This window comes from Leguminivora glycinivorella, chromosome 4 (assembly GCF_023078275.1).
Source record: "Leguminivora glycinivorella isolate SPB_JAAS2020 chromosome 4, LegGlyc_1.1, whole genome shotgun sequence".
In the NCBI taxonomy this organism is placed as follows: domain Eukaryota; kingdom Metazoa; phylum Arthropoda; class Insecta; order Lepidoptera; family Tortricidae; genus Leguminivora; species Leguminivora glycinivorella.
The window spans coordinates 1,205,400-1,227,846 of NC_062974.1; the positions used below are offsets into that span (position 1 = coordinate 1,205,400).

Here is a 22,447-nt window from a genome sequence, read left to right on the forward strand (position 1 = left end):
GGTTTTTCTACTCCCGAACTGTTATTCGTCATTTACAGGGTCGTGCATAGATCTTTACAACCCTGCATAAAAGTCTGTTCCCCAATGCCAGCGTCCATCGGCTTCATCACATGCGCGCAGTATCAAAAAACTGTTAAAACGCATTCATCGTTGGGTCTGTAACCATGGCAACGCATTGTTTATATAACCGTCTCTGACGATACGCGCGCGTGTGCAGATGGAAGACTTTGGGCAGCTGAGCTTGTGAAGTTCAAACTTTGCGTAAAAACAGGAAACAGTGTGAATTTCACGAAAGTTATTTAAGAAAACTATTAAAAACTAAGTGCATGGTCGACGAGTAGAAAAAAAAGGTTAAACGTACCTAATATCGTTGCGTAGCTCAGTAATCTCATTCCTCAGCCCAGAGATAGACGTTTTCGTCCGTAATGCGTACTCCGACTTGTCGAAATCGGGCGTATCGTCCACAGACATGCTGCGAATAGACAGTGTATCGTCGTTCGTCAGGTTTGTCGAAGACACTGCTTGGGAACCTGTCACAAAGAAGAAATTTTTTTTTTAACTAGTTTTTTACTTAGCTAAATACTATAATTTACTACTCATCATTCATAATTTCAGCCGTTAATCGCCCACTGCTGTGCATAGGCCTCTCTTCGTGTACGCCACTTATCCCGATCCTGGGCTAGTCTCTTCCAGAAGTGCCCCGCAGTTTTTAGAATACCGTCCACCCAACGAGCCAACGGATGCCAGGCGCTTTTTACATCCGAAAGCGGCCACCATTCTGATACTATTATCAGCAACATAGAAAACGGAGAACCAATTACAGGAACTCACAGGTAATTCCAAGGTAATCCTAATATAACTACCAAATACATCCTAAGCTATCACCACTGAGGTTAATATCTACTTTGAATCGCTTTGGGCTTTGGGAGTATTTACATCAGTAACTGCAGCTATTTTAGTAGATAGTCACCAGTGGGGTATTTCACCATAGTGACATTGACACTTGACACTGACAATTATTATATTATTATATTATTTGACACTAGACATATTGCGTGTATATTGCCTATTTCTGCGTTGAAAGTAACATTGTTACTCAGCGTCTATATTTCCTTGTGGAACAGGCAATGAACGGCGAAGTGTCACTGTCGGGCGACAATTGTCACTATTGTGATATAGGCCACAGATTCATGATTGTTTTTATTTTATTTCCTCGACAGTGTGCTAAACTACATGAAGTACTGAACAGGCGTATAAGCATGGTCGCGCGTCTCGCCTGCCAGGTGTCATAACATTAGGAAACACATACCGTAGCCGCTGGATGATATCGATGGCGAGTTCTTAGTGGGCACCCGTTCGCAAGCGAGCTCATGTAGGGAGTCCAACGTCTTCGATGTCGGCAGGAACCCACGCGATGTCCGTGCGCGCTGTCTCTGTAAGCAATATTATCAGATCAATACCTGTGGTTGTGACGATATACAATTAAATAAACAAATATTATAGGACATTCTTACACAGATTGACTGAGTCCCACGGTAAGCTGAAGAAGGCTTGTGTTGCAGGTACTCAGACAACGATATACATATATAATATACAAATACTTATATACATAGAAAACATCCATGACCACCAAATATTTGTGCTTATCACACAAATAAATGCTCTTACCGGGATTCGAACCCGGGACCGCGGCGTAGCAGGCCGAGTCACTACGCGCTAGGCCAGAACGGTCGTCAAACCAAACAATTCACTGGACTGTATCATACAAATCTTTACTTTCTGCGTTTCTATCAGAGCTTTGCAATAATGACGATGTCACAAGAGATGTGTCTGTTAAGAAGGAATATCATGTCATCCTCTTGAACTGCGTGGCATGATGACATTAAAGATAGATAAATAAAGTGAAATTATTGGTTTTAAATACATCTGACATCGGTCACTACTATCCTTTTACATATTTGGTTTTTTTTACCATCATACAGCATCACATACATAAAAAAAATCACAGTCTAGATTCCGGTCAATATAAGTCTTATGAACGTGTGGTGACGGGTTAAGAAACTATACCCCTTCTTCCCGTTATACAAGAAAAGACTGTGGGATGCTGCAGATAGAGGCACAAAGAGGACTCAACCTGTCATGCAATGTCACATATAATTCTTTCAGCGCTGGTTTTCCGTGGCACCAGATTTAGTAGGAATGACTCTGAGTAATGGGATAAAAACGTGATTGTATGTATGTATGTATGTAATATAAGTCTAATGAAACTAACCGTCAATCATTTAAAACTCTTAATGACTCTAAAAATTAATTAATGTTATTCCGAAGATAATATTTAGCGATAATCATTTAAGTCTTGTTGTGAATACATGTGAACTTACATGTTCCCTTGGAGTAGTGAGAGCGTCGGCAGCACACTCAGGTTCAGAATGAGAGTCATCGTCATTCCTCCTCCCGGGCTCTTCGTGAAGGGTCGTCATGCGCAGACCCAGCTTACCACTGGCCGGGGATGCTGTAATGTATAATAATGTTAGAATAGTGTAAGAATAGAGAAATCGCGTTAGATTAAAAGTATCCTCATGGTTGTTAAACTTTACGTCGGAAAAATTACAAGCTTAGGATTTCCACATTTGATACTCGAATTTTATAAATTACATTTTTGAGTTTTGATCGATTTACGGTTATTTTCACTAGACTTATTGACCGAGATATAGACTGTGATTACCTTGATTTTTATCGGGCTCCCGATATTCTGATGCAGTTACATATGTAGGTACATCATGATCACGGAAAACTGAAGAAAGCGGGTGGATGTCAAAGTTATCTAGACAGCACGCCCTTAGCTCAGTTCGGTTTTCCGTGATCATGGTGATTTCGATAAAAATCATAAAGGTAATCACGGTCTATATCCCGGTCAATATAAGTCTAATTTTTTTTTTTGTAAATTACGCTAAAATCGTATCATTAATTCGTAACAAAGTGATGTAAAACAACCATGGGGATTATGAGAAGACTAAAAAGTGCGGCAGCTTCTACTTTCAAACACTACAGCATTTGTAAAAGCTATGAATGTCATTTCATACCTATGTGACAACGGTATTAGTAAAAATAATTAATAAACCATTTGAAATTATTTTGTAAAACGATATCTTGTGATTTTGCTAAAAATAAATCTCAAATCGTATGATAACTCTGCTTGTAACATGTCATGCTTTTAATGTACAATGATCGATTTCATGCCAATGGTTGATTTTTGTGAGCAAATAAAAAAAACACGTTAAAAACTACAAAATCATCAATTGCCAAACATTGTAAAATTACATGACACAAAAGTGTAGGGTGTATATTCGACGCATTGAGTTTTCAACATAGTTGGGTACTAAGGTACATTATGTATCAATCCAGAATACAGGCAGGTCATTACTGAAAAATACCAAAATGGCAGCCACTTCTTAAACATCTCAAAGTTTGGAACTAGCTAACACAGATACAGCTCTGATAGGTGGACTTGATCATTTATGTTTGCGACATCTATTCAGTTTTATTTATAACTCAGATGTAGAAAAATTAAAGTATCGAAGATCCTTTCTAAAGTCACTTTAAATAGTTCGTAGCTTCTATAACAAAATCTCGATCTTCTTTTTTCATCGCTCAGCGACAAGTTATAAGTTACAACTCGATCGCGCTATAACCGCGTCTCGTCGCGTCTTTTATTCCTATCTATCACCGATAGCTCATCGTTAATTATAATTACCCACTTTTGGTGAGACCAGTGCCTTACCTATATATTATTGTAGTTAGGATTCATTTATAATGAGGCTCCATCAACTAAGAAATGACAGTGTGAGATACTATGGCACGCGTTACAGAAATCTCTCGTACCCCGAATTCGGACACTAATATCGACAAATGAAAACGTTTCCCCGAATGCGGGCCCTGTGGCACGCGTTCTAGAAACTTCTTGTAGGGCATGCGGGCCCTATCGACTAATGAAATTGCGCCACAATTCCGATACAAAAACGGCAGTGGCGCTCGACGAATTCTTTGCAACGGTGCTTATCATCTACTTCAGCTAAGTAAACAAAAGAAAATCACAATGTACGATGATGAACCAAAAAGAAACAAAACTGTCTAAACAAGCCACACTAGATCGACGTACACTTGCTGGGCGTCTGCAGTCGCAGCGAGTTGAGGTTCAAGTTCAAGTTTAGGAACGTGGGCCGCGCTGTAAGAGAAACGTTAGTCGGTTTTCAGTTGTTATAGCTAGCGTTTGGAGTTTCAGGGCAAATACTGAGAACTTTAAATTATGTTTGTATTGAGAACTTTTTTTATTTCATAGCTACTGTAAACAGTCAGTATTTTGCACGATACTCGTACGGCACTGGTCCCACCGCGAGCTAGTAAGCTATGAGCTACCGGCTATAAACACGAACAAAAGATAATTACTCCCGCGTAAATAAAAGAGACGCGGCGATCTTTATAGTTACTCGCCCAGCGGTGAGCTATTAAAATCGCCGTGTCTCTTTTATTTGCACGGGAGTGCTCATCTTTTGTTCGTTTTTATAGCCGATAGCTCATAGCTTACTAGCTCGCGGTGGGACCAGTGCCTACATGACAGAAAATAATCCAAAGACAAAATTTATAGAAAATCAGTGTGACGTTTGTTGTACAGACAAGTTCATAAATATATGTACATTTTTTCACCTTATTGCAACGAGTTAAGATGAAAAAATGTACACATATTTATGAACGCGACTGTACCTACAGATGTATTGCGTAATAGTTTACCATCGTATTTTTCGGAAACTTTCGTATTTGTCATGCTACTTCATTCAACGGCAGTACTTCTTGTACAGAGAATGGCTGAAATAGCAAGACATGTTCGTATATTTCTGTGAAAATACGAGGGAAAACCATCTAACTAAATCTGTACCTTGGAAAGCAAAAAATATTTAGCTATTTAGTAAATTAACACAATTTTTTTTAGAAATTTGACCATATTACCAAATGAAAGACACCATTTTAAGAAACATTTTCAATTCACCTTCAGTTACTTCTTGCATAAGAATTATTGAACTAAAAATTAACGTTTGCATCCGTGGCTGAGTTCATGTCTATCAAGTTTTTATTTAATTTAAAGTTCTCGTATTTAGAATAATATGTTTAACAATTCCAATATGTCTGGGACTAAATACAATATCAAAACTCCACAATTTCATACGGTTAGCAATCAATCAATTACAATACTTCACAAGATACACCTTCTATCCATGCTTCATTTAAATCTATGGAAGGCCTTTTTTCATTAATTATTTACTTGTTGCATTGTTTCTACATTATACATGCACTGTTACCTAACACGACACACAGTCCTACACAATTATTCTCATATTTCTATATTCTACTTTACTTTCTACAATTATAGACCAGTCTTTAAAGTTTTCACTATCAACATTTATACAATAAAAATGTAACATTGTCTATGACTTGGCTGATGGGACCTAAACTCTTCCGAAGCATCGTATTTATCATCTATTTTAAGCAGTTTTCGATTTGACAGCTCGAAGAGGAAGGGAGAAGGAAATAATCACAGGTCATGCTCGGTCCATGCAAATGAAAGAGACACGCAAACAAACAGATAGAGTAACACAACAACATAAGCTTGCCCGATGCTCGAAGCTTACTAACAGCCAATACTGGGTCTAAAGTATAGACCATAGTTTTTTTTCTTTTTAAGAGCAATTTTTAATGCCCCAAAATGAGATGATTCAGCCAATTGTAAAGGGCGACACATTCACAATGATATTGTCGTTGAACATTCTAATAATTTTGTTACATTTTTCATTCCTAGTCAAGACCATATTATTTTCACTGTTTACCTGAGAGGAATGAGCCTGAAGGTAGCGGGACCAAGATAATAGAATACGTTAGATCGAAGCCGGGCCAAAACTTATAGACCGGCTATGTTGAGTCTATAGTGAAAATATCTGTGGGCTATTTCACCGGTGATATTGACACTTGACACTGACAATTCTGTGCCTATTTCTGTATTGATAAGTAGCATTGTTACTCAGCGTCAATATTACCTTGTTGAACAGGCAATGGACGGCGAAGTGTCACTGTCGGGCGACAATTGTCACAGTTCTGAAAGAGGCCACTGGCAAAATTGTAAACGTCAAAATTTTAAGAATATTTGACGTCCACGATTGTGCTGACAAATATTTCACTGTAGACTTAGCCGGTCTATTCTCAATTCTTTTAAAAACAAATCCCAATGTTACCACCAAAAAAATCGCACATTTTTTTTTAAACAAGTATCTGTCTAAAATCGAAATTTAATGGGTTGGATTGAGGTTTGCATCAAAGAAAAGAGATCTTTTTGGATTCCTAATTTAAAATTTAAATAATGTAAACTCAGGAGAAGTAAATGGGGGGTACAGTTGAAGAGAAGAGATAGAGAAAAACATTATGAGCATAGCATTGCCACGAAGCAAGTCCAAAATAAAATGTAATTCAGTGAAATCATGAAGTGAATGTTTTTGAATGTTAGTGAGATTCTTTGTGAGAATGAGTTACCTATTATTTCGTTATTTTTTCTGACAATCCTGTGCTAATTCTTTTAACTACTCCGTGCATTCAGGCTATGTTTTTTTGAACTACTACTTAGTGCACTAGATAATTTATCTAATAAAATGTACTCTTGTATTATACAATATTTAATTCAATGTGTAGCCAAATGCTCAAACTGTATACATACTAACATAACTGTATGGCATGACATGTAATGTACTATCATGGGATTCATGAGTGAAGAATAATGAATGTCTTGGGAAAGGAGTCTGTACATGTTAGAGATACTGAAAGAGATGTAGTTAGACACACATAAAGCTAATGAGAGCGAGTGAGGCTCTGAACACAAAATATATTCATTTTGTTGATACGGGAGTAAACCTACACAACCCTAACGAAGAAATATGTCTGATATAATAACTTGACACTTAGGTTAACTAATTGGATCGACCATCGACCTACATATACATGTAAATTATGTGGTAAAGTTTTGTATATTTAGTGATGTAAGTCTGAAGCAATTATGCACTTTATTTAAAAACATTGGATTTTTTTTTTAACTATAAACTCCACATTGGATGTTATTAAATTGGCAAATGAACTGCATTTTGGAAATGCTACAATATTATTTTGGTTACAAAGAACTCCTTAGTAAAAAATATAATATATTAGTAATCTGCCAAAATATTTGCACCTTTTGTAAAATTTACAAGTCCATACATCTGTCAGCTTCTTACACATGTATCGTAACTGATCGAAAAACTGTAAAAGTTATTCTACCCTATATGATAGTAATTTAAAATTTTAAGAACACACTAACTACACTTTAATGCTACTACTTTTTTAATATAAAGTTTACTATTTTATTGCTCAGTGTTTTTGTATAGCTGCAATGATTGAATACAGAACAAATCCCGCAAAAATATCTGACACGATATTATTTCGTCGTCATAAGAGCGTGTTACATATTTAAGTGGCCTTCGAAGAGTAACATGTTATTGTAGGTGACTAATATTCGCAATTTTGTTCTACAATATATTTTAGCTGCATGAACTGTATTTTCATAAATAATAAAATCACCTAACCTCAACTATAGTACAAAAATTCGAAGTATTATCCAATATATACACTATAACAAATCTTACCGAGTCCAAACGGCTTAGTAGGCGTGGGCAGGTCGGGGTCGTTGTGCGCCGGCGCGGCGTAGGAGTGGCGCACGCGTCGGGGCTCGTCGGCCAAGTCCGCCACGCTGCCCGAGCGGCCCGCCACGCCGAGCGACTCGAATGACGAGTCTAGGCGCATGATCTGTGGTAGAATAGTGTTGTCAGTGTTTGCGTTGTCGATAATGGGGCGTCTGTTGCCTGGATTCATTTACTAAATAAAATACTGCAGGAAAAAGTAAAGACAAACAGTCGATTGCGCTTTGCCTTAGCACGTAATTTCTTGAAGTATTATTCTAAGTCGAGAAAGTAATAAACTCTTCTGTTAGACTGTTAGCCCAATAATAATCCGTTTCCACAGTTTAATTTTTGAAAAAGTAACTTAAACTATCATTAAAATTACTATTTTGATTCTATTTCAGATATCTTTTTTATGTATTAGCGATCAATCATTGTGATTAAACAGCCAATCATTTCGATGCAAGGGAAAACGAACTACTACAAAATATTGGTACAAAATACTAAATACGACCTGTGGCACATTTCTCAAAGCTGAAAGTTCTTGCAGCTTCGAAAAATGGGCCCCAGGGGGCCTTTTCTCGAAACTACAAGTTACAATTTACAAATGGTAGTCAATGTCTAATATGACAAGTTGAAAAGATCCTTCCGATTGTAACTTGTAACTCTCAGTTTTGAGAAATGGGCCCCTGTTATATAAAAGCTAATTTACCTATAACATCCAGAAATAACCAAACAGTAAAATACAGACATGTTTTAATGTCTTTGTCATTCAAATAGGTAGCAACTAAATAATTATTTGACATATTAGACATAAGACTTAATGAAAAAAACTGTAAATATCGATGCCAACGGTGCCACCTCCACACTGGAACTTGCTTTCTCGCCAGAATGAAAGCATAACATTGATAAGCCCAACCAAAGAAACAATAAGTAACTACTAAAAAGATAAGACTGCTGAAATATCGACAAAACCTTACTCCAAAAAGAATAAAATATCTTTCACTACGAAAATAATTTTTAAATTCAACACAATTAATCGCTGAAATGTACACTATACAGATACCTATAATTTACAAGTACAGTAAACAGCAAAAATAAATAAGAAAATTATTATATTGCATAATGTGCACTGGTGATAATGTGCTATTGCTATAGTATAATCAAAGCATCCGTGGTATTTTGTTATTTACATTACGTTGCATATTAAAATGGTAATTTTGATTCATACTTGTCCACAAACTAATTCAAGTATGAAACAAAATACTCAATATCTTTACTACCAACAGCTTATTTTTTATACCCAAAAACTGTGCTAATTAATATTCTTTTCATCACCAACGTAGACTTAGGTTTATATACAATTTAAAAAAAGGAAGTTCGAAAACCCCAGCTACACTAAAGACAAATAAAAGTGGCGACCAGCAGGTAAATAGGTATTTCTGAAGAAATTACATTTGCCAAACTGTCATTAATAACTATTGTATTTGTATTTAACTAAGTTGATAACAATCGGATTTCATTTCTTCATCATTCGGTTTGCAAAAATTACAGTTTTTCAACTCAAATCAGCTTCGACTATGTAAAAAAAATTAAAAAAAAATTGGCAAATGAAACATCGAACAGAAATTGTTCAGAATACCGGTGGCGTATTTCACAACAGTGACAATTGTCGCCCGACAGTGACACTTCAACGTTCATTTCCTGTTCAACAAGTAAATATTGACGCTGAGTAACAATGTTACTTAAATTATTTATCAACCCAGAAATAGGGATGACGACTACATAAAAAATTTTCAAGTCGATAGCAAAAGTAGTTCTCGAGATATTTAGATATGTGACAGACAGATAGACAGACAGACGGACAGAGCGTCGCTATAAGGGTTCCTTTTGTACCTTTTTGGTACGGAACCCTAAAAATGGCATTCTGTTTGGTTCGTCAGTTAGAACGTCCAATAATACTGAACAAATATTTTTCGCGTTTTCTAATTAATGAAAAAATACAAAGATATGGAGCATCAAAGTTCCGGAGTGGGGGCTTGTAACGTCACTTCTAAGTAAAAATTGTACCTACGCGTGACGTCACGCGAAACTTCAACGCACTGTACCGTCGTTATTTTTCGTTTACGAGAAAAAAAAACGTGTCTAATATTCTTTGATAATCTAATTGACGGACCAATTAGTTTTTTTTAGTCGTCCCGCCTATTGTCAGTGTCAAGTGTCAATGTCACAGGTGAAGTAGCCCACAGAATATCTGACAGCTAAATAAGACGTGACTAGATAGGACATGACAGCGCATGCTCGACTCACGTTGGCTCCGCCCTTCGCCGCGCTGTCGAGCGCCTGCGTCAGCTACCGCGACAACACACACGTTAAAAAGCGTAAACTCCGCGACATAGCCGTTGCGGGACGATAGCGACAAACGTTAGTGACAACTGTCGATCGTGAGGCGATATGCACAGTAGGCCTAGCACATGATTGCCGCGGGAGTATGTCGCCGCGAGATAGATCACGCGTCGTCTTCTAGTATGAATTTTCTGAGATGAACTTTTCGCTTTTGCCCTAATCTCTTAAACAAAGGCCTTTGTTTCTATTATTCGCGGCGGTTAGCTCCCGTTTAAACGGCACGTGCTATAGTCTCAGTGTAGTTAAAAAGCAACGATCATGATAGCAATTAGGTTCAAATCCATAAAAAGCCCTTTCGGAGATAACACGTTTTGTCATCTACAAAAAAAGTTACCTGCACACTGCAAACTGTAATTCAATTGGCGAGTACTTGCACAGACATAATCTCGTAGCCAGGATTATTCACCAGCAACTTGCTCTTCAATACGGCCTTGTGGACCGCGAAGTACCGTACTACAAGTACTTACCTGCGCCAGTTCTTGAAAATGGTCGTGCCACGCTCTATTGGGATCGATCTATTATCACTGACAGGACTATTGTAGCCAATAAGCCTGACATTGTAATAATAGATCGACTGCAACGCCGGGCAGTGCTCGTTGACATCACCATCCCCCATGATGAGAATCTCGTGAAAGCCGAGAAGGACAAGTCCAGTAAGTACCTAGACTTGGCTCACGAGATAACCGCCATGTGGGATGTTGATTCAACGATCATTGTTCCGATAGTCGTTTCAGCGAACGGTCTCATAGCGAAGAGTCTCGACCAACATCTTAAGAGACTCTCGCTAGGTGGCTGGATCAAGGGCCAGATGCAGAAGGCGGTGATTTTGGACACGGCGCGGATAGTCCGACGGTTCCTCTCACTGTTTATATAAATTTGAACCTTATTGCTATCATGATAGTTGCTTTTTAACTACACTGAGACTATATGACATAAAGTGCCGTTTAAAAACGGGAGCTAACCGCAGCGAATAATAGAAACAAAGGCCTTTGTTTAACGGATTAGGGCAAAAGCGAAAACTTCATCTCAGAAAATTCATACTATACCTGTATTACGACGAGTATATAAGGACGAGTAGTCAATCTCGCGGCGACATACTCTCGCGGCAATCATGTGCGAATCCTGCTGGTCCGACCAGAATCGAGTAAGCTATGCTATCAGCGATAGAAAATAACAAAAGATAGTCGCTCCCGTATAAATAAAAGACACGCGATGATTCGTCGCCTAGCGATGAACTATAACTCGCTCGCTCTGTCTCATTTATTTACACGAGTGCGACTATCTTTTGTTCGTTTCTATCGCCGAAATGTCATCGATAACTCGCTTTTGGCGGGACTCAAGTGCCATAGCGACAAACGTCAGTGACAACTGTCAATCGTGACGCAATAGGCTGGCCGGCGCTTGCTTTTCAAAATATTCCACTCTCAAAAATAATGTAATACTTACATACCAATAGAATTTTTCATGCATTACATTGAATAAAAAATAGTCAGCCACTAAATTAATTAATTAAGATTTTTTTTACCGTCTAAATCTGTCTATACAATGTATAGTATAGTATACATCCATACTAATATTATAAATGGAAAGTGTATATGTCTGTTTGTTTGTCCGTCTTTCACGGCAAAACGGAGCGACGAATTGACGTTATTTTTGTTGTGGAGATAGTTGAAAGGATGGAAAGTGATATAGGCTACTTTTTGTCTCTTTCTCATGCGAGCGAAGCCGGGGAAAAGCTAACTTTCAATGAGATAAGAGTCAGAGTGAATAGATGATGTCACATGACCATTATTTGATGCTTATAGTGACGCTACCACATTCTGTCGCTTGACTAAGAGTTCGTTACTTTTAAATAATTTGAAGTGAAAGACTTTGACATATTCTACGAAAAACTAGGTGAAAAGGTTATAATTTTGAAAAGCAAACGTGTTTTAGACCTTTTATTATTTATTTGAAACCTCTTGTCAACTAAGTGTCACAGAAATCTAAAATTCACACAAAATAAAGTTGACAAGAAGTTATTTTTGTGAGTATATAAGCTTTTTGCGATACATAACATTATTATGTACACTGTGTTACGTGTTAGACATACATTTGTTAGGTTACAACACTGATTAGCATTTTAGCTTACTGGGGCTCATTTCTCAAAACTAAAAGTTACAAGTTACAAGCGGAAGTCTCTTTCTAACTGGTCATATTAGACATTGACTACCACTTGTAAATTGCAACTTGTAGCTTCGAGAAATGGGCCCCCGGGGCCCATTTCTCAAAACTGAAAGTTACAAGTTACAAGCGGAAGTCTCTTTCCAACTTGTCATATTAGACATTGACAACCACTTGTAAATTGCAACTTGTAGCTTCGAGAAATGGGCCCCTGGTGTTATTTAAGCGTTAAGGTTGTTCTAATAAAACTTTCATGTGTTCTATGTCTATTTTGATTCACTATGTGTTAGTTGAAAATTTAGATCAGTTTTAAAGCAACAGAAATTAAAGCACAGGTTTTTAAGACATTGACTGATGGAACAAGCAAACCAATGTTTCGAATTGCAATAAGTATTTAGTTTTCATTGCTGTTTAAAAATCACTGTAAAACTGATCTAAAATGGATAATCAATCGTAGAAGCGGAAACATACCACGATTGGCTAACTTAACCTCGTGGGTCCCTGGCAAATGTTTGTGCTTTTGAATTTAGAACTTTATTTTAATCTTGTAAAAGTTCAAACCTTATGTACTCGTACCAGGGCATCAGGACCCAGGAGGATAAAGTCATCTATCTTGCTTCGGTGTACCTAATGTGAATCTATTTCTCTATATTCAAACCTAGAAAATGAGTTCACACTTAGCTCTGTCACTAAATAATTGTAATATCAACATGAATTATTGTAGCAAATAGACCAAACTGCTATAAGATGCTGTAATTGCTAAAAGAGACCATAGTATTGAGTATTTTCTTGTAAGGGTATTGCCACACGTGTAGGGACACTCTAAGAGTTGCAACGATAGGCTTTATCACGAACAGTAGAGTATACGGATGTAGTGCGAAATGTTTTTTCTTCGTATTTTAACGGAATCGTTCGTATTTGTCATGCTAGTTCAGTCAATGTCAGTAGTTCTTGTACTGACACTGACTGAAATAGCATGACACGTTCGTACGTTTCCGTAACAATACGAAGGAAAATCATTTTGCACTACATCTGTACTAGCGTTCTTCGAACATTACAAAAACTGAAACTTTGAAATCACGAAATTCGGCTAAGTAATCAGTATCATCAAAAAAAAAATATTCCGACTTGACCGATAGATTTAGATTTAGATTTATTTATTTCATAATATAAAATTACATTATAAATTATTCTACCTTAATCTATACGAATTTATATTATGATCGAGTATGATTTTTAATGAAATGTCAAACAACTATTTATAATTTGATACTAATTAAAAAAATTTTTTTTTTTAATATAACAATAATGATTTATAAGTAACCACAATGTAAATTTTTACATAAAAAGGAAAAAAGAAAAAACAAGGTATCTCATAGTGATCGTCAAACTAAAATTAAAATACAATAATGGATTACAGTCAATTTATATTACATGTTAAGTTTCAATAGATCGCTAGAACTCGTTTTCTAGGTTATAATACTCTCGTGTTCTTTTTAATGTCTATATCGGTGTGTCACGTACCTGTGAGAAGTTAGGCACAGAAGCGGTCTTGCGCATAGTGACGGGCTGTCCGCGCGCTTGCTCCAATTCCTTCACGGCGACACTCTGGCGTAATCGGTCGAGCGTCAGTATGCTTTCCACTGCGCTTACGCCGCGGGTGTATTTCTCTGGAACATGGTAGGTGATCTATTAGAAAGTCTTCGAGTACCGCGATAGTTACTCATGAAATAAAACTATGGAAACGGATTATATCGCATATAATGAATTTACGATTCATCCCGACGTTTCGAACACCTTACTTGAATTTTATTGTTCTTGTTTTAATTTCTTTTTAAATACATTTATAATATTAGAACTTATTTTTACAAAATGTTTCATAAACCTGCAATTGCGCAGAAGAGACTTTTTCTATTTTATATACATACATACATACAAACACGCCTGTATCCCATAGAGGGGGTAGGCGGAGCACATGAAACTACTCAGGTTTCAGTGCCACTCTTGACAAATACCTAAGGGGTTTTATGAAAACGAGTGACAGGTTGCCAGCCTCTCGACTACACCACAATTTAACCGATAACCGGTGAAATTCTTAACCCATCACCACACGGGCAACGCACGGGGGTTATTCTATTTTCTTCAGTGTTAACTAAACTACGCTTTTAGTTAACAAGTTTACAGATATACACGTTAAACTTCCGTGAGACATATTCAAATAATTAATTGAAATACGGTTGTACTCACGTTATTAACATAACATGTCGCAGCAATAGCGATATAATAACGTGAGTACAACCGTATTTCAATTAATTATAAGTTTACAGATATTTTAAAATACGTACCTATGAAGGTTTCCCCATCAGCAGCGCTGGCTTCTTCGCCCGTAGCAGCGATCTGGGCGAGACTCTCCCTGTCTTCCAACTCCTCGGAGGCCTTTGGGATGTTGGACACCACCTCGTATGTCACTCCGGTCTGCGTTAACTGGTCCACTCTGAAAAACGATATAAATTAGTACTTAGAAAGTTCCCTCTAAGTCCCCATTTCTTCAATTTTGTAATTATGCCTCTTTTTGACTAGTTTAATATACTACATATTTATGTAATTGAATTATAGTCCGAAATTCGATTTAAATGACATCTAGTCCTAGTATTCTATATTTTACTTAATTTCTAAAAATCTGGTTAGATTTGGTCGTAATAAACACATTTTTGACAGTTTTCTAAGGGATGTAAGCTACTCTGTCTTCTATTTTGATCAGTTCGTTGATTCTGAGAGAGGTAGGACTCGAAGTAAATTAGTAAGGTATTAAGAAATTCCCGAATTCCGATATGAGACGTTCCCAAGCACAAAACCACAATGTCGCTTACCGTAAAGACGTCATTTGCGCGAATCCTACAAATTACCTGTTAAGGTGTCCTTATGCTCTACTACTCTAGCGACAATGTATGACCTTTTGCCTGAGAACGGCAGATTTTAATATGATATGAAATCGATACTAAGTAATATTATTTTAAATGGGAAAGTGTGCGTATCTGTTTGTTTGTCCGTCTTTCACGGCAATACGGAGCGACAAATTGACGTGATTTTTTAAGTGTATCTCCGCTTAGTTGAAGGGATGGAGAGTGACATGGCATACTTTTTGTCTCTGTCTAACCCCCATTTAAAAAAACGGCCAAGAGCGTGTCGGGCCACGCTCAGTGTAGGGTTCCGTAGTTTTCCATATTTGTCTCAAAAACTACTGAACCTATCAAGTTCAAAATAATTTTCCTAGAAAGTGTTTATAAAGTTCTACTTTTGTGATTTTTTTCATATTTTTTAAACGTATGGTTCAAAAGTTAGAGGGGGGGACGCACTTTTTTTTCCTTTAGGAGCGATTATTTCCGAAAATATTAATATTATCAAAAAACGATTTTAGGAAACCCTTATTCATTTTTTAATACCTATCCAACAATATATCACACGTTGGGGTTGGAATGAAAAAAAATATCAGCCCCCACTTTACATGTAGGGGGGGTACCCTAATAAAACATTTTTTTCCACTTTTTATTTCTGCACTTTGTTGGCGTGATTGATATACATATTGGTACCAAATTTCAGCTTTCTAGTGCTAACAGTTACTGAGATTATCCGCGGACGGACGGACGGACGGACGGACGGACGGACGGACAGACAGACATGGCGAAACTATAAGGGTTCCTAGCAAGCGAAACGGCGGACAAAAGCCAGTAGTTAAGTGTTATTTACCTCTAGTTGTTAGTCACACACGCAAAATAAAGGAAGTGTACTCACTCAAAGTTGACTGACCTGACAATCTTCTTGCGTATCCTGTCAGTGAGCGACTGCCGCTTGTAAATGTTGAGCCCGAGCCGCTTGCGCAGTATAAGATCCATGGGCGCGGGGTGAGAAAGGCGAACGGTGGTCTTTAGGATCAGGTACACGCGTTCGTTGGCTGGAAATAGAAAATACGAATATTATTTCGTTAAATTGCAAATTGCTAAATTTAACAAAGAAAAATACAAATGGAGGAATTTTAGCTTGAAGTCATTCTCTACTAGTAGACCACTAGACAAAACGGCAAAAGATAGTTTGTTGCAGATTTTATTATAAGTAAATAGAGGTAATATGAGAAACTAGATACAAGATAATGTGTAGCAGAGTTGGGAAGGCGTATCGGACATGGCAATGGAACCTTATTTAAAATTACATACATACAATCACGCCTGTATCCCATGAAGGGTAGACAGAGCACATGAAACTACTCAAGTTTCAGTGCCACTCTTGGCAAATAAGGGGTCGATAGAAAACGAAAGTGTGACATTGCAGTGACAGGTTGCCAGCCTCTCGCCTACGCCACACTTTAACCCATATCCCACAGTCGCCTTCTACGACACCCACGGGAAGAAAGGGGGTGGTAAAATTCTTAACCCGTCACCACACGGGCCACACGGGGTATTTAAAATTGTCTTGACTATTCTTGGCCATTTTGTAATAACCAATTAGTAACCAATAATAGTAGTTTTGTAGTAACCAATAAGTCATAATATTGATAAAATACACCTAAAAATGATTTAAAACTCCTTTTATTACTCAAATAACTTTCACACCTTAAAAAAACTCTCGTTCGAAGGAGTAAACTTTCAAGTTTGAAGCTCTATCTGTAAGATTTGGATGAGATTTGTTCTTTTTTTTCTTCTTGCTCCTTTTAAACAAAAACGATTTTTTGCGAAGAAAAACGATACATTTCAACATACTGTTTTTGACCGTGACAAACATAAATAAATTCAAAACAATGTTGCTTGCAATTTTATCACTTATCAACGTGGATAAGACTGTCACTCTCACACTGACATATTTACCAGAACGTAACGGATACTTTAACCACATGTGATAAAATTGCAAGCATCATAGGTTAACCTCTTACCTTCAGTAATCCTGTTAAGATACTGAGAGTCATGAATGGATGAGTCCCATGACGCGATGGCGGAGACATCTTTGTCGTGGTGGTGCAATATCTGGAGTTCGTAGAACTTGTTCCCGTGCTCCTTGGGTAGGATGGAGTGGAGACCCGCAACGGTCACTTCTTCGCCCGACGGGTGGGTTGTTAGGTCGTCAGCTGAAGGATATAATAAATTAAGTAAGATCAATTAAGAACAAAGAACAGAATTTGTACCAAGATGATGTACAGTCACCGGCATAAAGAAGGGATGATTTATGTACCTTGTCGCTTTTAATCGTTTGACGATTTCTTATGACCAGACATCGGATTCCGTGGGGCGAAACTTCTTGACAGCTAGGGACTTCCTATATCGATAAACTCATTTATCGATACTAGTTCTATATACTAGTGACCGCCCCCAACATTGTGTGTATTCTTTGTAACTATTGTTCTGAAGACCAGTATGAAATTCATACATAGCGTCTAAAATAAATAGCGTCGAAATAAATTGTGACGAGTAATGGTTTTTTTTTAAAAACGTTTTCAAAAAAAGAAGAAGAAAATTGAGTTCTCATTTTATTATATACTGTTTTTTTTATACTACGTCGGTGGCAACCAAGCATACGGTCCGGTGCGGTGGAAAGCGGTTACCGTAACCTATGGACGCCTGCAACTCAAACAGTGTCACATGCGCATACTCTTTTAATAAAAACATATTTTCTAAGCAAACCTTTGTGTGATCACTAGTATTTAGAACTAGTATCGATAAATGAGTTTATCGATATAGGAAGTCCCTAGCTGTCAAGAAGTTTCGCCCCACGGAATCCGATGTCTGCTTATGACATTTCAAATAAGACGTCATATATGACAAGGCACAGAAATCATCACTGCCTGGCCGGAAACAGGCGGGCTGTCATCACATAGTGGGTTCATTCAGCCTAAAGAACCCATACTAATATTATGTATGTACACGAAGTACTGTACTGACATTCAACTAGCATGGCAAATACAAACTTTTTTGTAAAAATACAAAGGAAAATAATTTCGCATTAAATCTGTACGCTATTTATCCATACTAATATTATAAATGAGAAAGTGTGTGTGTCTGTTTGTTCCTCCGTCTTTCACGGCAAAACGGAGCGACGAATTTACGTGATTTTTTAAGTGGAGAGAGTTGATGGGATGGAGAGTGACATTGAATGAGGCTACTTATTGTCTTTTTCTAACACGCTAGTACAGTCAAGTGAAGCCGCGAGTTTAGACGGCAAAAGCTAGTTTTGAAACAGAAGTATATGCAAGAAAGAGATGCAGATATTTGCCACCCACTCTTACCTATAGTTGCGTCTCAAAACTTGCAGCAATAACTTGCTGGTCTAAAGTCAGCTTTACTCAAAAATATCTCCTATAGCATCTTAGTCCGGTGTAATAAGAGCGTAGTGCCATATTTATGAGACGATTTTTTTCGATACATATTTTTGCACTTGACTGTACCTATAATATAATTTGTATCAAACAAAAAAATAATATATAAAGAGTAAGGAGGAGCTTAAGTACATCGTGCTCGAGAAAACCTTGTATTTCTACAGATCGATAACTTCGATAAGATTACATCAGAGGCCGGGAAAATGAGGATTTCCGGCCAAGTGGGTATATACGGCCGAGCGAGCGTGCGAGCGAGGCCGGATTCGGATACGAGGCCAATCCGTTTTCACACGCCGAGGCATGTATAGTGCTTTTCTCAAACATACAATGAAATAAAGAAAAAATGCTCTAAAGGACAATATTTTATAAAAAAAAGTTACTTTGCAGGCCTAGGCCTAAAAAATAATATGAATTCCGTTTACAGTCCTCTCGAGTTGTTGCGCCCAAAAAGCGATACTTCCCAGCCCATTTTAAGGAACGTAAAGACAATATTTCATTGCATGTTTGAGAAAATTAAATTTTCAAATGCCGTCCTAAATATTGCGTCTTGAAAAATCATGATAAAATACTGCTATACTTTGTTAGGTTACTATTTAAACTACACAGCGCCAATTACCTACAGTAAACGGCCATAAAGAATGCACATGGTCTTTGAAAAGAGACAATTCACGTCACATAAGCAAGAAAGAGGCAACGCTCTACGAAGACGAAAAACTGATGTGCTTTCTTTATGGCCGTTTACTGTTCCTGAGATATTTAATGGGCGACATATATATAACGGTAAAGGACATTACAACTTACCATTGAGGTCCAGGAATAAAACTGGTATATGTTGCTCCATGCCTGGTGGTGGATTCCACGCGGCCGGCGCACCAGGGATAGGACTGCCAGGGCTCGGCACCAAAACCTGTCAAATAAGTTGTGAGATTATACTGAAAGTTCATAAAAAGTAGGTAGGTAGGTAGGTAGTTTAATATCTACAAGATAAAAAGAAAGTCCTATAAGATAAAATTCAGGCCCTGAAAACTTTTCGATTTACTAATATAAGGCCTACTTATATGGATTTTACATACAAGTAATGTTATGGCGCTTTCATAAAAGATTGAATCAAAAATCAAAATCAAAAACCGGCCAAGAGCGTGTCGGGCCACGCTCAGTGTAGGTTCCGTAGTTTCCCGTATTTTTCTCAAAAACTATTCAACCTATCAAGTTCAAAACAATTTTTATAGAAATTCTTTATAAAGTTCTACTTTTGTGATTTTATTCATATTTTTTAAACTTATGGTTCAAAAGTGGCACACTTTTTTTTAAACTTTTGGAGCGATTATTTCCGAAAACATTAACAATATCAAAAAATCATTTTCTAAAACCCCTATTCATTTTTAAATACCTATCCAACAATACATTACACGTTAGGATTGGAAGGAAAAAAAAAATCACTCCCCACTTTACATGAAGGGGGGGTACCCTAATAAAACATTTTTTTCCACTTTTTATTTTACCACTTTGTCGGCGTGATTGATATACATATTGGTACCAAATTTCAGCTTTGATTATCCGCGGACGGACGGACAGACAGACATGGCGAAACTATAAGGATTCCTAGTTGACTACGGAACCCTAAAAACATGTATTCAGCAAGTAGGCCACAGGGCACTTTTACATGTCAACATTTGCTTGCATTGCTTACCGCGTTTCGTTCTTCGGTGAGGGAAACCCACTGCTCGACTAGCGATTGTTCCCGCTCCATATCTCGTTCGCTCTTCATTGACGGCGACATATTCACTAGTTTCTGTAAATAAGACAATAAATCAAATCAAAATTTGTCTTTTGTCGAAATCAGACTATTCTTATTGAAAAAAATACTCCCAAGGGATTTATTTATGTATGAATCAATCAACATAATGTCCTTTTTGAGTAGTCAACATATGTTTTTTTTTTTGTTATTATAAATGGGCTTACTCTTGACCACAGACTAGCCGAAGGCAAAGACGTGGCCCACGATAGAGTGAGCTCGCCTAGATGCCTGTTCACCCTTGATTTGAAGGTGTGTACGTGCAAAGCTAAATTATTTATTCTTGAATAGGTTGATATGGTGAACCAAGAAGGCAACAGTCTCAGCAGTTTGAGATTCTCCTTGCTCCCGGTTCTAAAATATGTATACGTTTAGAAACTTCTTCCTACCCTTATCCCGTTATGTGGGGTTGGTACAACGTGTCTTTTTCTTCCATTCTCCTCTATCTTTCGCCATCTCAACACTGACTTCTTTCGTTTAGAAACTTATGGGTGACTTTATATCCTCGAGTAACGTAAGTAGGTGAGTAAAAGTACTCAATAATCTTTAGATTCTTTGAGTTACAGTCAACGGCATAAATATGTGATGATTTCTGTACCTAATCACATTAAGCGACAAGGTACCTTGTCGCTTTTAATAGTTTGACAATTTTGTATGACATTTCGAACAAGACGTTTAATGTGATTAGGTACAGAAATCATCACTTATTTATGCCGGTGACTGTAACAAGTATAATGTTGAAAAAAAGAATGAAGCTTACTTGTAGCTGCGCGTGTAAATGTTGTCGTCGCCTCGCGAGCGCGTCGCTCCATCGCTCTCTGAGCACGGCCAAATCTTCCTCTTGGTACGAATCCAATGGCTTTTGGAGGCGAGATCTGAAAATAATTTTTTTCATTTTTCATTTTCATTTATTTACATTAAATTGTGCATTAACGCTAAAGGTGGTTTGAGGTAGTCAGTAAAACGGGTTTGCAACGCAAAATAATGTGAAGCAAAACGTCTGGATTGTGTGACGTCTACATAATTAAATATGACATACAAAGTCTAACATATTACCTAATTATTTTACTTCAGAATTTCTAATGATCATGCGTTTGATGTAATGTTAATAACATATCACTTTCGGTACAAAATTAATAATTTTATAAGTATACATATTCAATAATTGTTAATATGTCCAAAATATTATTACAAACTTAATGTAGGCTAATTTATTAATCTCAGTCACAGTTGAATTTAAATGAATTATAATTATTATGATTTTATGTTATTAAGAAATTTACATTTAGCATTATAATATAAGATATTACCTACAAGTATATGTTCAAAAACGAATGTTTTATAGATGCGCTTCTAACAATGAATCGTCGCCTAAAAACTCGTCAATCGTATGAGTACGATCTTCCTCTTGGTACGAATCCAATGGCTTTTGGAGGCGAGATCTGAAAATAAATTATAAAAATCATGAGTCAATTTTACACATGACTCGTACTTATGTGTGTGTTTGACACACAACGCGCAAAGTTTAATATCAGCGACTTAAATGGCCGACTTATAATTTGACAAAGATCTCGAGTTATGTGTCGGGTTTACCCTGACAGCTAGTCGCGGCTGCTGCCCTTCCTTGACGGAGTTAATATAACCATGCTTATGGACAATCTAAATCGCTCTATGGTATAGTATTACGGGGAAACTTACCTAACGCTAACGGAGCCCACTTCAACGCTGACGATGTGCTGACAGATGATGGGTAAAGTTCCTGAGTTATGTGCTGGCCTAACCCTGACGGCTAATCGGCGTTGCTGCCCCTGACGAAGTTGATACACGCCACCGGTTACCATGTCTGGTCGAGACACAACCTGGAGGAATATAATAATATGGTTACAGGTCATTTATCTGGAAAGTAGTAAACATTACGACGGCTGAGTTGAGTCGTAGTAAGAAACCAGTTGCGATTATAGTTTTACTATTTGG

General features: G+C 37.3%; 1 protein-coding gene across 1 annotated transcript in view; it reads right to left on the minus strand.

Annotated features, from left to right (window-relative positions):
• The window catches only part of LOC125225463 (kinesin-like protein KIF13B), a 329,624-nt gene that overhangs the window by 6,448 nt on the left and 300,729 nt on the right, over positions 1–22,447 (minus strand). The window contains 15 exon segments of the mRNA XM_048129202.1: positions 362–530; positions 1,310–1,433; positions 2,382–2,512; positions 4,160–4,225; positions 5,880–5,894; positions 7,716–7,875; positions 10,059–10,100; positions 13,842–13,987; positions 14,663–14,811; positions 16,125–16,269; positions 17,242–17,433; positions 19,480–19,585; positions 20,369–20,470; positions 21,234–21,348; positions 22,172–22,332. Coding sequence (XP_047985159.1) covers positions 362–530; positions 1,310–1,433; positions 2,382–2,512; positions 4,160–4,225; positions 5,880–5,894; positions 7,716–7,875; positions 10,059–10,100; positions 13,842–13,987; positions 14,663–14,811; positions 16,125–16,269; positions 17,242–17,433; positions 19,480–19,585; positions 20,369–20,470; positions 21,234–21,348; positions 22,172–22,332 — 1,823 coding nt within the window.